Source organism: Aptenodytes forsteri, unplaced genomic scaffold (genome assembly GCF_000699145.1).
Source record: "Aptenodytes forsteri isolate BGI_AS27 unplaced genomic scaffold, ASM69914v1 Scaffold353, whole genome shotgun sequence".
Lineage (NCBI taxonomy): Eukaryota > Metazoa > Chordata > Aves > Sphenisciformes > Spheniscidae > Aptenodytes > Aptenodytes forsteri.
The window spans coordinates 1-16,271 of NW_008794953.1; the positions used below are offsets into that span (position 1 = coordinate 1).

The following is a 16,271-nucleotide window of genomic DNA, read 5'->3' on the forward strand; positions in this document are numbered from 1 at the left end:
AACTTGCCTTGTCCTGCTGTGGCGCTTGGGCTTGTAGTCCACGGATTGCGTTAAAAGCCGCCTCAGCCTCTCAGAACGGTGGAGGTGCGCGTGTCGCCACGTTGTTTGGAAACCGAGGGTGTCTGTCATCAGCTGATGTGTACTCAAAGTGCGCTTTATAGGGGCGTTATCTGTAGCCCAGGACCAGTCCCCTTAGGCTATGAGTTCACTGTCGGCATCTGAGAGACCACCGACTGTAGTGGGTAAATGCTGTACCCTGCATTATTTATATACATACTACGTTTGAATTGTACATGTCGCTATTGTTTTGTCTTACTTCTTGGTATTTTCTCTTGCAGAATGACACAGTGACCATCAGAACCAGGAAGTTCATGACAAACAGACTGCTTCAGCGCAAGCAGATGGTAAAAATAAAGAAAACTGCTGTGAATTGCTTGTCCGTTGGTCCTGGGCTGCAGGTATTCTTTAGCCACTATAAGTAAGGGGCCCTTAAAACCTCCAGAGTCCTCCTTGTGAGAGCTTATAGGTTTAAATGTGTTGATGCGTGCTGAAGGTAAATCTTGATGGTGAGGTAGTGAGTTGTTTTGTCTCTTGAGGCGGGAAACTGTTAAGAACACTTTGGTATCAAATTAATAATACTTTCTGCTGCTGAGGTGGGTTAGTTTAAGTGTTAAGCTCGCGGTGGGACTGTAGGGCCTGTCTGTTGTACTGGATGTTGACCTTCTCTTGCTTTCATGCAACTTGTCAAAATTCCTTCTTAGGTGATTGATGTTCTTCATCCTGGGAAGGCCACAGTCCCCAAAACAGAAATCAGGGAAAAGCTGGCAAAAATGTACAAGACGACCCCCGATGTGATTTTCGTCTTTGGCTTCAGAACTCACTTCGGTGGTGGCAAGACAACAGGTTTTGGCATGATCTACGATTCTCTGGACTATGCAAAGAAAAACGAACCAAAGCACAGGCTTGCCAGGGTGGGTTGTTTTCTGGTAACTTGAAAGCAGTTGGGATGGATGTGAAGTGTTTAGTGGTTCGTGATTTACTCGTATAAAAGCTAAAGTTTTGTGAAAGTACTGTTGGTGTACTCGGAGCTCTATAAGAGGCCTTAAAATAATATAGGCTAGCTTCTGCATTTGCAAAATAGGGTAAGTTTTTTATTGTTTATTATAGGGGGGATCACAAAGGCGAAATCGATGTTACCAGTGACATTTAGCAGTAATAGATGACTGACCACTGTTAAAGGTCTTCGAGAAGCGTAAGAGATGAGACTGATAGATATGCTACTGTAGCGCTTATATTCTGTGCTGAATCGTTCATTAACTAGTGAACTTGTCTCACTACTTAGCTAGTATTTCAAATTTAAACAGTATTTGCAAAGTCCAGAAATAGCGAAACTTAAATTCAGACATTACTATCGGTGAAACAAAGTTAAATGTAACTTTAACTGTTTTTAATAGCATGGCTTGTATGAAAAGAAGAAGACTTCTAGGAAGCAGCGGAAGGAGCGTAAGAACAGGATGAAGAAAGTCAGGGGCACAGCCAAGGCAAACGTTGGTGCTGGCAAGAAGGTAGGATGAGAATATCTGTAAGTGGAGTGAGCGTGTTGCCTTTGAAACGTTGATTAGAAATTCTTCAATGGAATAACATTGTTTTTCTTCCATTTTTTTTTCACCTGTTCTACTGGATAACAGAAGGTAATCTGTGTGGTGTTGTATAGCTTCTTACCAGCTCAGTAGCTTAGTTTTGCTCCTCACTGCTGCAAGCTTAGCTGATAGAATGTGAAATAATGCTTCTTAAATGATCGTTTCCTACATGTCACTTGAACTAAAGTTAAACTTTTGTAAATCTAACAGTATGGCTCTAATCTCGTAACTCAGCCTTGCAATATACAAATTAGATATTATTAACACTTGTTACTCAGACTACCTAAATACCTAATGCTTACTCCACCAAGTTACTGTTATTTATGGTGTTATTTATAGAGGAGTTTGTGTTAAGGATGTGTGGTGCTGTAGGCAGTGAGGACAGTGTGCAAATAGAAATAAGGCAGAATGCCTGCTCTATCCTGGTTTTAAGTGACTGATTCCCAAGACAGTGGGGTTTTTTTTTTACCCCTGGTGGGACCCTCCTGTGCTGTGGCTGGAACTTGATACCAGCTTGCCAGGTGTGCAGCTGGGACGGAGACAGAGTTCCTCTGTCATTAAAAAAGAAAAACCCACCAAAACTGAGGAGTAGCCTGGGTGTGAAGACAGTCATCTTCCTTAGCAGCTTTTTTGCCCCTGAAAAACGCTGAGTAAGCTGTGCAGCTAAGTGGGTGTTCTCCAGGTGTTATAACAAGGGAAGACGGGGTGATGGGTTTTGACGCTTAGCTCTGTAGCTGCTAGAGTGCTTTGACAACTCGAACTTTAGTAATCTTCGCTTTTGCTTTTTTTTTTTCCCTACTTTCTTGGAATTCTCCATCAGAAATGAAGTATCTAGCAGGTACTGAAAACGAGCATGGATGTGGTGACTGAATTATACATCACTGAAACACGTGCCCATCCTTTTAGTTGAAGCACTGTACTGCCTTGCATGCGTGCATGTTTGTTTTAAACTTGGTTCTGTCCTGTAAGGGTTCGGGTAACTACATGATGAACTTTATTCTGTGTGACTTAGAAATAAAATTTGGCTAATAGCGAACAAGATTTTTGAAACTAGTGAAATGACATTAAGGAATTCCAAATGAGAAGAAATCAAAGAAACTCAATGCTCTTGATTTGAGGCATTGGTTCAAAACACCCCAGGTTCTGATTCAAAGTAGTACAGTGCAATCGCGTGTGTAACCTGACCTTTGTGTGAAAGTAGTTGTGCATCTTTATGAAAACTAAGTCACATCAAAACAAGATTTTTGAAACTAGTGAAACGACATTAAGGAATTCCAAATGAGAAGAAATCAAAGAAACTCAATGCTCTTGATTTGAGGCATTGGTTCAAAACACCCCAGGTTCTGATTCAAAGTAGTACAGTGCAATCGCGTGTGTAACCTGACCTTTGTGTGAAAGTAGTTGTGCATCTTTATGAAAACTAAGTCACATCACAGCTTTGTGCATTTGAGGCGGTGGTTGGAAACGATGCAGTTGTCAGCATTAAACTCTATTTAACTGTTGCCCTGCAGTATTCCAAGTTAAGACACAAACCACAGTGGTTCCTCTGAAATTAGAATCTTCACTTGCTGTATAAATGCAGTTCTTGTTACCATTGGATGGAAATAAACCAGTGTCGCTGCGAAGTACTAGATAAGATTTGGAGCCCTTTTCCTTTCTGTTTTAATGCTGTTCTAATAAGTCTTACAATTGTTTACAGTATAACAGCACAAATTAGCATTTGGTATAGTAGTAACACTAACGTACGCCCTCTTGTGAATGTCAAGGGAGTCGTTTAGTGTTGCACTGATACCAGTAGTATGGAATGAACTTCTTCCCTTCAAGAATTTTGCACTTGAAAGTAGCTGTTATTGACTGTTAATACAAAATGGTTAAATGACTGTCACTTGGATTACTAAAGCTGTCCAGTTCATAGAAATTCTCTTAAAGCTTATAAACACTTTAGAAATCAAGACCAGGATCACGTGCTGTGATAATTATATAGCAGATGTGACTTCTGTATCAAGTGCTTCTCAAACTAGCATGCAATCTCAATAGTAGGCGAACTTTGTTTTGGATTAGAGGTTTTTTAATGACTTTCAAAACTATCTTTTAATTGATAAGTGTGCATGGGCTAGGCCTTATTTGTTCACCAGTTCTGTTAATCTTTGTGTCCTCGCATTAGACTTAAACTAAAGGCAAAGTAATTTACGTGCTTTCTGGAAAACTTGGTTGAGAAGAGTTCTGTGCTGCATCGCAGAAAAAAGCTTGCGGAGTACACTTGTGTCTTAAAGCTTTGTCTTGAAAAATGCATGTTCAAACATAACGGTGTGGCATGGTTCAACATCCTTTATCACAGCCGTGTGGAGGAATTTTTAGTTGGAGTCCTGCAATATGTTTTGGAGTCCGCCTGCACAATCTGTGAAAACCGTTTATCTCAGAAATGTGTAGGCGCTCGATTCTGAGACATCTTCAGGCAAGTCTGTATTGTTCTGTGAGTTATGTACCATGTAGTCACAAAAACTATTGAAATGGTGAAATCACATTTGAATAGTTTTTCTTGAACTTTTAAGTCAGACATCAACTGTGCTGATGTCTGACTGTTAAAAGTTTTCTTTGGTGCTTCCTTTCACTTCTCACTCCTTCAGAATTCCCATTCTGGTTTCCCTGCAGTTTCAAGAGAAGTATTTTAAAGTAGTTCGTGTTATTTAACGTATTCTTAGCTCTATAGCTAGCTGAGCTCACATAAGTTTGCAGCAAGTCTTGCATGAAAGTTTGCAACAAGTAGATGTGGATGCTCCTCACCTAGTGTTTGCATTCAGAGCAAATGCAAAGAAAAAAAAACCAGACCCCACCCAACCTTTTAATGTCACAACTGTAGTTGTTGACAGCCTTTGACATGTCAGCTTTCCAAACGTTGTTTTTTAAAAAACTTGATCAAACAGAAGCGTGGATGGATAGGCACTTCAAACCGTTGGAGCCTGTGGGCGTAATTGAACATGCAGTTGCATTCTGAGTATTACTTAAGCCCTAAACAGCTATTGTTAGGTCCCTTTTGAGTTTGAGGGAATGCATGAAATCTAAGTCTTCAGCCTCTATAGTAGTCAAAACTTTGAGGTTTTCTATCACATTTCGCTGTGGTAATTGAAAAAAGCATATTGTGAGTGTCAGTAAAAAGCTCCAAAGCTCCATCTTCTACAGTAGTATAACTTTGATAAAACTATTCTCTTACTAATTAATGCTTCTTCTTTTTCAGTAAATGAACATACTTCAGGTGGGAAATGGATAACAGGTATGACTTCAGAATGCTTTGTAAGGGTAGACATTCAGTAGCCTGTTGTCATTACGATGGCATAGGTTTAACGTTGATTTATGCAAAGACCGTGGTACTGTGCTGATACAGAACCCAGTGCAAGAGTTAAGACGACTGTTGTGCTTACTAGTGAGTTGCTAATTTATGTCACTTCCACTTACATGAAATCCCCGATTAGTATAAAAACCAAAATAATAAATCGGGCAGCTCAGATTTGCTGTTGCTAAAACTGTTGATTATTTAGTCTTACTGTAAACAAGGCTTGCGTCTTCCTTTTGTAGGTATGCTAAGGAGAGGCTAGCACACCTTGGTTTTTATTGTCTTAAATAGATTACAGTAGTATGATTTCTATTTTGAGGATGGATTTCTGTTGTTCTCTTACAGATACTTCAAGTAAATTACTTATAAACAGACCTAATACTCTTTTAGACAAGTCCTAGGCTATATTTTTATATCTTTGCTGCAGAAACATAAGTGAGTTGGATGTGCTGTGGGCAGTAACTGTTACAGACAAAACTCTGGTTTGATTACAAATGGTCCGACTAATTTTAAAGCAACTTAAACAGTCTGTCTGGGAGCTGATGTAGTGAGTATAATGTCTTAAACAGAAAGCTGGTAAAGCAATTGTAGCTTGTTGAGCTCTTCTACGGAAATGGTGTAATCGAGGCTCTCATTTATTCCCATGGCAGTACTGTGAAATTTTGAACGTTACGTTCTTCTCGGAGTTACTGTGGTTCACCTGCCTTGTTTGGGAACCAGTTTTTCAGGCTCTATAAAGGTGTGAGTATAAAAAATGTTTTAATCGTGTGGCACTGATCTGTCTTTTCCTTTACAGATTACATTATTCTATGAAGAAGTGTAGAAAGAATTACTCTGGAAAGAAGGTGCTCATCTGGCTTTGACAACAAATAAACGATGTCAATAAAATGCTGGTTTGCTCTTTAGTTTTGATTTGAAAGCTATCATTTTGTAAAGTCTGAGAAATTCAAGATTGGTGCACTGTTTGCACTGAATTAAAATCTTTTCGTAATTAAACAACTCTCGTTTTGAGTATCAATTTGAAGAGAATCAGAGCTTTCTATGGATAGTAGCATAACCTCGTTCCAAGCAGGCAGCGTTAGTTCATGGAGGTGGGCATGCTTTTGTCACCTGGTGTTCAAACTGGTTTGGAAAGTCCTTTTAAGATACGCTTGTTTGACTGCCTGTATTATATAGACCTGTAGAATACAGCTGAAGGGAGAACAAAACATGTAGACGAGATACTCAGAGCTGCCTAATTCCACAGTTTAGATTTTTGCTAATGAAGGAGTCGGGCATGACTTGTCTTTTGTTTCTGAGTTGTCAGGACAGGCTCTGGGGTCTGTCTCTGGTCTGCAAACTGTGCAGTACACCCCTGATTTTTCATCTGGTGGTGGTAAAGGAGTCACTTAAGATTGGATTAGTGGCTGGATGAGGCATGCTCTATGCTAGAAGTGTGGGCATTCTGGTGCAGGTGTTTAGAGTAGCAAGCAAAATAGAAGTTTCATGCTTTAAATAGGACTGAAACAGACTGGGCAGCTCTAGCAGCTGTGCTGATGAAGGCTCTGACTTGATTCTTACCTAAGTCCAGTATTTTTGAATTGTCCTACCTCTGTACTGAGGCAGTGTATTGTAACACAGGTAAGGCGTTTTTAGTGGTTGGGGGGGAAAACCAACAACCCTATAGTTAGAGCTGTTAAAGAGGTTGGAGGGGGATACTGTTGTACGGAAGCTACTAGGACAAGATCTGTTAAGTATAGATAAAGTACCTAATGCCTCTTCTAGTACCTTCGGTCCGAGTCTTGAACTAGTGGGGTTGCTATTGTCTGCATTCAGCAGCATCACACTCTTGGCTGTACGGTAAATTTTCTGTACTTCGTGCCATAGTGTTTCTGCCTTTATTGAGGTTAGTAACTGGGCTTAGTAGGCAATTGCCCTGGTGAAAGGATAGGTACTCCAGTTTCTTCTAAACATAGGTGAACTAGTGATGTTAGACTAAGGGGATGGTGAAATGGAGTAATTGCTTCTGAAAGAAGAGTTTTGATTCTGAAGTCCTGAGGAAGTTAACAGGCTTTTTTACTCAGCAGACAGACCTTCAAACATAGGTACCTATTGGATGTTCTTCCCAAGAGTTGTAAGTATGTTAAATTCTGAAGAACTGCTAGAGGAGTACTGAAAGTGAGATTTGTGTTGCTACTTAGATACAGTATGTGCACTGAACTCGAGTCTGTAGATACGTCTTGAATAGGTGAGGGGAAATTTCTGACAACCAAAAAGATTGTAAGGGATATGGAGCAAACGTTATGCACGTAAGGCTTAGAGCTAGAATGGGGGGATGGTGAAATGGAGTAATTGCTTCTAAAAGAAGAGTTTTGATTCTGAAGTCCTGAGGAAGTTAACAGGCTTTTTTACTTGGCAGACAGACCTTCAAATATAGGTACCTATTGGATGTTCTTCCCAAGAGTTGTAAGTATGTTAAATTCTGAAGAACTGCTAGAGGAGTACTGAAAGTGAGATTTGTGTTGCTACTTAGATACAGTATGTGCACTGAACTCGAGTCTGTAGATACGTCTTGAATAGGTGACAGGAAATTTCTGACAACCAAAAAGATTGTAAGGGATAATGGAGCAAAGTTATGCACGTAAGGCTTAGAGCTAGAACCTAAACCTGTTTTTAAGGTAATACTTGCAGTAAATCCTTTCCATATATAATGTTCAAAATCAAAGGAAAGAAGAGTCATGCTATTAAATATAATTGAACAATCACTAGGGGGTAGTGTGAACACAGCAATACAAATACCAGGAGGACTCCTATAGCATTTTTTTCATAAAATAGGCTGAAAGGAAGCCGACTTGTCCCCTGCCACGGAGGTCAACTCCTTTGAAAAAGGTGCATTGAAAATAGTTGTGTTTAGTATCTGAGGCTTTAAGTGATATTTTTGTTTCACCAGTTCTTTTTTGAATTGAATGGAAACCATCTGTCTGAGTGAAGACTGCAGTTAATGTTTTGCAAATGTTTACTACTTGAAAGCTCTATAGTGCTGGCACAAATTCCAGTTGCTCTTTTCAGAAGCCGCCTTACCTTAGTTTTAAGCGATCCGCAAAGGATCTATAAATAAGTGCTGGCATAAAGGTGTGTATGTCTTGCATAGTCTTGATGTTTTGACTTTACGTAAACCGTTCTGTTCCGGGGGGCACGTACCTTTTGAAGCAGAACTTGGTTCTGAAGTTGGAATATTAAAGGTTCCCTTCTCAATTTTGTAATGTCTTAAATGCTTTTCATTAGCGGTTCATTTATGAGGTACAGTAACTTTTTGAAGCAGATGGATTGAAATGGGCTGTCTTACTGCCTGGTGCTGAAATTTGGTATTGGATGCCCCATTTCGATGATACAGATTGACAGCGGAAAAATACCTAGTGATTCCATAAAATAATTGACTCTCTCCTTGTTGCATGGTTAGGTGATAACCACATACCCATAAGCTGTACTCTTGTCTTGCAACATGAGGCATTAAGCATAAAAAATGGGGAAGAGGACAAAATGCCATTAAGTGATCTAGAATTAACTGATCAAATCGGATCACCCTATCTGAGTTTTCCCACTCTTCTGCAACTTTCCGTGTTGATGTGGCTGTCCTTTTCTCCTATCGTTCCACCTGGAAAATGGCAGGCAACTGAACAGCTGTCATCTGAAATCTTGGTGCTTCAGCAGTCTGGAGACATAAGCCCCTCTTCACGCGAGCTTCTGTTACACCAACATTTTGCCTTCGTACGCTAGAGTCTAAGCAATGTGTAGCGGATGTTCTGTGATGCAGAAGTTTAATGCATATGTCATGCTGTGAAGAGACTCTAGGTTAATCCCCTTTCCTGTGCGAGGTCAGACAATTAAGGGGAAAGCACTGATGAAGAGGAATCTTCACTTATTTCCCTACTGTGCGCTGAAGGTACCCTTTTATTTCCTGCTGCTCTTGGCACATCCCATCACCTATAGGTAGTAGTTTTTGTCACTGTTGCCTGCTTTTAGGCTTTGGCCTGGCCCTCGTATTTCAGTATCTCGAGTGTTTTATCTATTTGATGACCAGTCTGGAGCCCAAATTAGACCGTGAAGGGTTTTTGGAGAAGGAACTTCTAAATTAAACCATCGATGAGTCATCTCAAATTGATATACGTGGAAAGACTTTCATTAACTCTTTACTATTTTTAATGGCTAGGACTTGTTTGAGTTGCGTGTTTTTTACAAGTGATATAATTACCGCAGAAATTGGGGGTTGTTTGTAGGAAGGACTCAAAATCGTGCAGCTGGACTAGTAAGAGTAAATGAAGTCTTCCTGTGAAATACTTGAAAAGCTGTGCAGAAGCCTCAGGGCTTGACTTAATTGAAACTGGATCAAGTAGTCCAGCTTCTTGCTGAGGTTCCACCTCTATGTTCAGTGAGATATATAAGGCACAGCCAGATAATGGCAGCTTCTGTCTGAAGGAGATGGTAGTCTAGAAGGCAAAAGACAAACCACAGTGGATCAAGGCAAGATTTACCAGGGAAGCAGAGTCTGTTTGGAGGAGCAGAGATGAGCGTTTTGGCATCATAGAAAAAGATAACAACTGTGATACAGATGAAAGACAGTAAAATTTGGCAAAACCTGGGCAATGAGGTTGTTTTGTCTAGGGAGCAGCTTGTAACAGGCTTGAGAACAAGTGTTGAGGGAAAGAAATGAAGCTGATACCGTCAGTGGCTTGAAATATGTGAGGCATAATACGCTATGAGAAGACTGCAGTGCCAATAGGCAGAGGGATAAAAGGGTGTTGTGGGTTCCTTTTGTTTATAGAAAATGTGTCATTTCAGGAATAAAGTATGCAGGTCACTATCAAATCTACTTGCAACAGTCGGAAGAAATTAACTTGTCCATATTTTTCTGGTCAGTTCCTGTACAAAATTAATTTTCACGTCATCAGTTTCCTACACGGAGGAAACAGAACATTGTCCTGTTGCAGCTGGTGGTACTAGATTTGTACAGTAAGTTTGAAATTCCAGTTGTGAATGCTCCCTGCTCCTGTGCTTCTATTTGAGCGAAACTAGATACATTGAGCCTTTTTTGGGGTGGGTATTTTGGTGGTGCTAAGAGACCAGTTCATCTTTTTTGCTCTGAATGCTGGAAAAGTTTCATCTGAGGAGGACAACTTTCCAATGTGGGTGGCGAATGTTTCTTTTGTTCATCGTGTTCCTAACTCAGTAGCAATAAGACTAAGTCACTTCTATGAACACATCTGTTACAAGGCCTCTAAGAGTAAAATGAGGAGGTTTAAGCGAGGTTTGACAAGTCAATGTCAGGAGTAGGCGCGTCCTAGTACATTAATGCTTTTGGACTCCTTTGCTTTATAGGGATTAAATGGAAACGTAGTCTTATGTTTGTTGCTAACTTTTGTGAACTCTAGTTATGTCTTAAAAAAAAGACTCCCCGGTGGAATTTTATGCTCATCTGGAATTCAGTCCTCATCTGGAATTCAGTAAGTTTCCTCTTAATGTTAGTCTTTGCTCTTTGTAAGGGCTGCGGCTAATTAAGCAGCTGCAAAAGTGGCTAAAAGGCATCCTGTGCGCTGGAAGAGAATTGTGGGGTTTTTCCCAAGAGCCTGCCACCGGCAGCCAGTACTACTAATAAGAAAGCTCCACCTTCCTCTCCAGTTACTGCTGTTTGTGCACAGAGATCCAAAGTAAGGTCGAGCAGCGTGCCGAGGCAGAAGGACGCTCGGAGCCTCTGTGGCTTCTCTTAGCGCAGTAGATGTTTGACAACCAGCAAAAGATGTGTGAGTGCAATGCTTCACTGGGGTGGATGATAACGGTTTGTACTTGTGTTCATCGGGTTAAAATACAGCTTGTTATCTAATGAAGCTGGCCAGGCTGCAAACTGACCCGCATTAGGAGGAACATGCTTCACTGCCTTTTGTGATGATCTGATTTGATTCTACTGGAGCTACTACCCTGCTATCGTTTTCTGTCAATTTTTGCTAGCCTGTTTGTTAAGCCAGGCATCGTTTGTGTTGATTTGCTAACAGGTTTCAATCACTGATGATAAAACTTGCCTGCAACAAAGGACATCAGACCCATATCTTCTGCACAGTGTTGCCTGTAAGTAGAAAATTGGGACCTACGCTTTCCTTTTTTAGTGTTTTCTATCTGGTTCAACAGCTAGTGTGAAAATCACAATGGAAGTGGCTTGATATTTTTAAATTAAAAGGGGGGAAAAGTTGATTTTGTTTCACTGCTCCCTTATAGGTTGATGGGTCCCGCTACAGGCAGAAGTGAAATGAAGCCTTCCTTTTTTTTTTTTTTTTTTTAAGCATGTAGAGGGGTATCATAAAACTTAGGAGCTGTCAGAATCCATGTTTTAAGTATTTATTTTAATTGATCAGTTCTGGTTATTGAAGAAAGGTTGATCTAGGCCCTGCTTCAGGGCTTTACAAAAGTAAAGACTAAGGTAAGAACTTAGGATTGGGAGAAATTGCCTCATATTCACACGCAAATATTAAACTTCTATGTTTTTGAGGAGTTAATTAAAATGAGAGTATACTTTACCTAGCGTTGAACTCCCTAGTGTTTAAACAAACGCTGAAGCACTGTACTAATGCATAAACCAGAGAAAACATGGTGAAATTGAATTGTCCAGAGTCAGAGAAATGCTGAAAAGTAATCATCTGGCATTAAACACGGAATAAGTAAAATATGCATCAAAACTTTTTCTTCTTTTTATTAAATGGGAAAATCTTCACAGGCATAAATGTCTGCTAGTTGCCTTTTGTGACCGACTTGTGCGTCTGGAAAAAAAATATATCTCAGTGTGGTAAATGATTCCTTTAAAACTCGTTCTTTAGTTTAATAGTATTCTTTTGGCTCATACTCCATCGGTATGGCGTGCCGGGTAGCCTGGGGGAACGTCTCGGTGTAGGATACTTCTACGGAAGCTCTAACGCGGTGCTGCGCAGACCAAAGCTTGGAGCGTCTCCTTGGAAAAAGTGATGCCAGCGTTGAAGACAGGTGCAGGCACTCGTATGGTGCCGGCAGGACGTTATCAGACAGCCTTACAAAACCCCGTGAGGCTGGAACGTTCCAGTATTCCCACTTCACAGGCGAAGCGCAGAAGGACGAAGCACAAAGACTTTAAGTACCTGAGTGTTTTAAAAGCGTAAGTACAAACGTACTTCTGTACAAACAAATGAACCTCCTATTACTATAAAAATACCTCCTGGGGTGACTGGTCCCCAGGGCAGACAACGAGCAAATGTTGTGCTGGGGAGTTGAACCTCAGTGTCAAGGCTGACTGCTGGACTGGCTCCCTTCTCAGCAAACCAGAGACGGGACTTGGCTTCTGGGGAAATACTCTCAGTGGGAGGCTCCGTGTACGTGAAGCACCAAACGCAGCCAAGGCTCGACCAGCTCTGCTCTGCCTCAGCGGTTTCCTACAACGCCGTCTTTGGGTCAGTAGCTGTGGGACGCTTGCACTTCAACTCGGCAGCTAGTCCGTGTTTGCTGTTTTGGCCAGTACCGTCAGCCTGATGCAATGCCCCTACCTAGGAACAGGTAATTCTTTCTGCTGGGTTCGGCTAGCTCGTGAGGTGACTTTCTTTTCTTCCTTTAAAAGCTCTCCTCAGAGGCGGTGGGGCTAGCTGGCAGTATTTTAACCGTTTCTGCCACAGAAAAACTCCTGTGTATCAGATGTCTTGAAAAACAGATTTCCATGTCTCAGAAACATATTTCCAAGGGCTCGTGTGGGGATTAACTTTTACTTTTGTTGGTGATGATAGCCAACGTAATTTTGTACTGTTTTAGTCTCACAATTCAGCTGTACCCGTAACTGGCTGCTTAACTAGGGGCACTCTTCTCTGTGGTTCACAACTCATTCAGAATGTATGTCCCTACGTTCATTAGCAAAGCTCATTACTCCATAACATAAACAGCTTATACTTCAAGTAAATACTTTGTGTGATCACTGCTGATTTTAATGTTTTAAGAGGTGGGGGAAGGTAGTTCTTCAGTCTTCCATCTTTTGCTGTCTCCTTAAAGAAGCCTGAGGTTTGTTTAACCCACCAGTCTCTGCTTAGCCAAGAGAGTATCTTGTCTCCATTCAAGCTGCCTGTTGCATACGGACCATGCCTCTTTCTGAAGCCTGTGTCGGTCCTTTCCACTCGCTTTTAGGGAATGCTACCTCTGTATGGCTGTTCCACTGATACATGCCTCGAGGCACATATCCTTAGTGATATATCTGCCCTTTTCTTGTGTTTCTATTTCGCATCCCCTCCCTTTCCGTCCCAATGGTGTCTTTGTTTCTTAGATTTGTTCTGCTTGCAGATGCTTTTTCTAGCTTTACTTTCCCGTAGACTGTAGGAATGAACAATAATCACATAGCTCATATAAAGCAATTTATTTATCAGTCTCTTTCCTAGTGGTTGATCAATGCTCCACTGGCACCTCCGTGGGTACGAGAGCCAAAAAACCTGGAGGAACCTGAAGTTGCCGTCTCCGGAGTTGAGGAAAGATTGTAGAGCATTTTGTATTGCTGCTGTTCCGTGGATGAAAGGAGATACGCTTCCAAGGTATATCAAGGTGCCACACTTCAGTCCTACGTTAACCCTCTTTCTTTAGTAAAGATACAAAATAATTTCTGGAGGGTTTCCCAAGTAAAACAAACAAACCAACAACAAAACAAACCTTTTGGTGCCTCACTTCTATTAAAGTTAGTAAATGGAAACAGAAGGCTACTACAGCAGACACCTACCAGGTAAACACTATGCACACGGTAATTCTGAGGTCCATTCTTCAATTAATACTTCTCAATAACTTTAATGACAGTTACAGCAACGCTACAGAGAGAACAGATCCTCCAATCTCGGATGCAGTGATGCTTCTCTTCTGCTTTTCAGCTTAGTTCTTCAAGTACTCACCACCCCCAGCCTCCTTTTTTTAATTTGTTTTACCACTTAAATAGCTGTCTTGGGATGTAAAGCGCAGGACCACATGTAAAATACTTTTTGTGGAGCTTGCTGAGTAATCAAAATGTTTTTATCTAGCCATTTTCAATCTACACAAACTTCAAGAGCAAATGTCTTGCTTTTCAGTGAAGATGCATGCAAGAAAACAGCTTAGATTCTCAAAGAGATTGTGCAAAGTAATCATTTAGCCAGCAGAGGACTGTAGAACCACATATCACGCTGTTACTGATGCAAAAATGTTCAATCACAAAGACTAAGGGGAAAACCCATGTAGCAAACCATGTAGTCAAGCCAGCCTCTTAAACATGGTAAAATACTGAAAAGGGAGGGCTCTTTTCTTTGTTTGTTTCTCATTAAAGAATTTAAGATGCCCCAGGTTCCCTTTGTTGATGAAGATGTACAGGAATTTTGTTTACATTTTGAAGCGCGTTGGCAAGGAGGGTACTTCATGTGGCAAGTATACAGAACCTTTTGGGGGAATGACACTGCTGCAGAAATGGTGGCTCATTCCCTAAAGGAAAACATACTTCACTTTGTAATGAACATTATGTCTGCAGAAACTAATGGCACAACCTCCTATTCAGTTTATGTAAAATAAAACAGGCCCATATGTTGCTGCTTTTAGAGTTTGGGTGCTTAAATTAAATGTTGTTTAATGAATATTCAAGCCCATTTGCTCAAAAGTTGTGCTCGGTGTAGCATCTTTTTCCTCTGTCTTCGGTCTTACCTAGAGTATTAAGCCATTACAAGAGGGTGCTAAAGCCGAAGCATCTGTTTCTAACTAAAACTTGGATATTAGAATGCCAGAGCAGATGAGAGGGTAAATAAAGACATACAGTAAGAGGATCATATTATTCTTTGTTTTGTAATTAAGACTGAGAAGGGTTCGATATGCATGACACCCTTTAAGAAACGGGAACATTCACCGTGCTATTGCAGCAGCTGCAGTTTGGGTTATGTTATAGCGGCACGTTCACTCCACTCCCCATTTCCTACAGGAGTTAATTCAGCTTTTTCAGTATGTGTGGGCCAGACGCCTGCGCGGGGATGCCTCAGCAGACCGCTTTCTAGAGACACTTGCATCTGTGGGGGGCTACGGGCAGCTTCTAGATCTTCGTGCCTGGGTGTGGGCAGGTTGGGCAGAGGCGCTCCATAAAAGCTGGGATTCACGTACTGCCGGTAACAAGGTTTTACCTTTTATCATCTGTCCCCCAGCTCAAAGTCAAGTAGGAATATCAGTAGGCTGGAAGAAATCCTCTGGAAGCCAGATCCGGCCTATTGACCGCCCTATTGAATGGTCTAGACCGTTCAGACCTGAAATACATCGGGCATTTGTCATCAGAGGTCAGTGACTGCACTGTGAGAGGTTACTCTGAGTTGGGAAGGAACCCACGGCTACAAACAGGCGGGGGGGGTGGGGCTTCTTTTGCTTTTTTTTTTTGTTTTTTTTTCCCAAAAAAAAAAAGTTCAGTCTCATTGTGCGTTTACTTGCATCTATTAAATCAAGTTTTTAATTCATGAAGGCACTCCACTGTATGCCTAAATTCGTACGTTTTCAGGAAAGTCTCTCAAATCTTAAGACAAAACCTGAAGCGTGTACTTAAATGTTTTCATGAACTTTATCTCCGAGTCTAGAAATTGACAGCACTATCCTCTTTTATTAATGGCATGGAAAAAAAATCTCATTTAGAAGACAGCTGGAATGCAAACACCGATCACAATAATTGGCTTTTATGTATTTTCATGACGGTTCTTCAGATGCTTGTTTTTACTGCACAAGTGCAATATTGCAGATATACAGTGGAGCCCTCTTCAGAGAATAATTGATACATGGATAAAATGCTTAAAAACATTCCCTAATGCTGTAAATCTAAATGGAGGCCAAGACCGTTACCTGAGAAAAAACAAATATACAAACCCTCAAATCCTTTAAAATTCTGCTATTTGCTAGAGCTTCCCTGGCCTAGCTCATTCCGTTGTCTCTGCTGAGCTAGGTTGTTAAGCAGCCACTAGTGCAAGAACAGAACAAGAAATTGCCTGCCCAAGGTGGTGTCACCCAAAGATAGTTAACCTGTTCTGGGCGTGTCTGTAGGCATAAAAATTCACCATTTATCTGTCTCTTTTTAGAACATTTGTTAGGTATCTCCAATTAGAAAAATAAATTGCTACATAGATAAAAAACCTAATGAAGTTAACGCTACCGTCGCTTGTCTGCAATGTGAACTTCTGGGGTCAACCATACTTTAATTTCTTCTTGTCCTTCAGCAGGAAATTACAGTGTTCTGGTTACTGTACAATAAGCAGCGAGAGACAGTCCTACCCTGAAATACTGATTTTAGTTTG

The 16,271-nt window shown here is 40.9% G+C and overlaps 1 protein-coding gene across 3 annotated transcripts; it reads left to right on the forward strand.

Moving 5' to 3' along the window:
* The first annotated feature begins 335 nt into the window (after nucleotides 1-335).
* RPS24 (ribosomal protein S24) lies at nucleotides 336-5,959 on the forward strand. Of its 3 annotated transcripts, XM_009275429.1 has the most exons (7): nucleotides 336-404; nucleotides 762-971; nucleotides 1,455-1,565; nucleotides 1,689-1,691; nucleotides 2,461-2,478; nucleotides 4,876-4,911; nucleotides 5,768-5,959. In XM_009275429.1, exons 1-5 carry the CDS (start codon nucleotides 372-374, stop codon nucleotides 2,464-2,466), a joined length of 363 nt encoding a protein of 120 aa, XP_009273704.1. In that variant the 5' UTR covers nucleotides 336-371; the 3' UTR covers nucleotides 2,467-2,478; nucleotides 4,876-4,911; nucleotides 5,768-5,959. The 3 variants fall into 3 exon arrangements, with proteins under 3 accessions (XP_009273704.1, XP_009273705.1, XP_009273706.1); XM_009275430.2 differs by lacking the exon at nucleotides 2,461-2,478; XM_009275431.2 differs by lacking the exons at nucleotides 1,689-1,691; nucleotides 2,461-2,478.
* The last annotated feature ends 10,312 nt before the right edge of the window (nucleotides 5,960-16,271 follow it).

Excerpts from the sequence above, each read along its gene's own strand:
- RPS24 (XM_009275429.1), top strand. The coding sequence starts at position 372 with ATGACAAACAGACTGCTTCAGCGCAAGCAGATG. Across the intron at positions 405-761 it reads TGCTTCAGCGCAAGCAGATG|GTGATTGATGTTCTTCATCC; the intron begins GTAAAAATAAAG and ends ATTCCTTCTTAG. Across the intron at positions 972-1,454 it reads CAAAGCACAGGCTTGCCAGG|CATGGCTTGTATGAAAAGAA; the intron begins GTGGGTTGTTTT and ends TGTTTTTAATAG.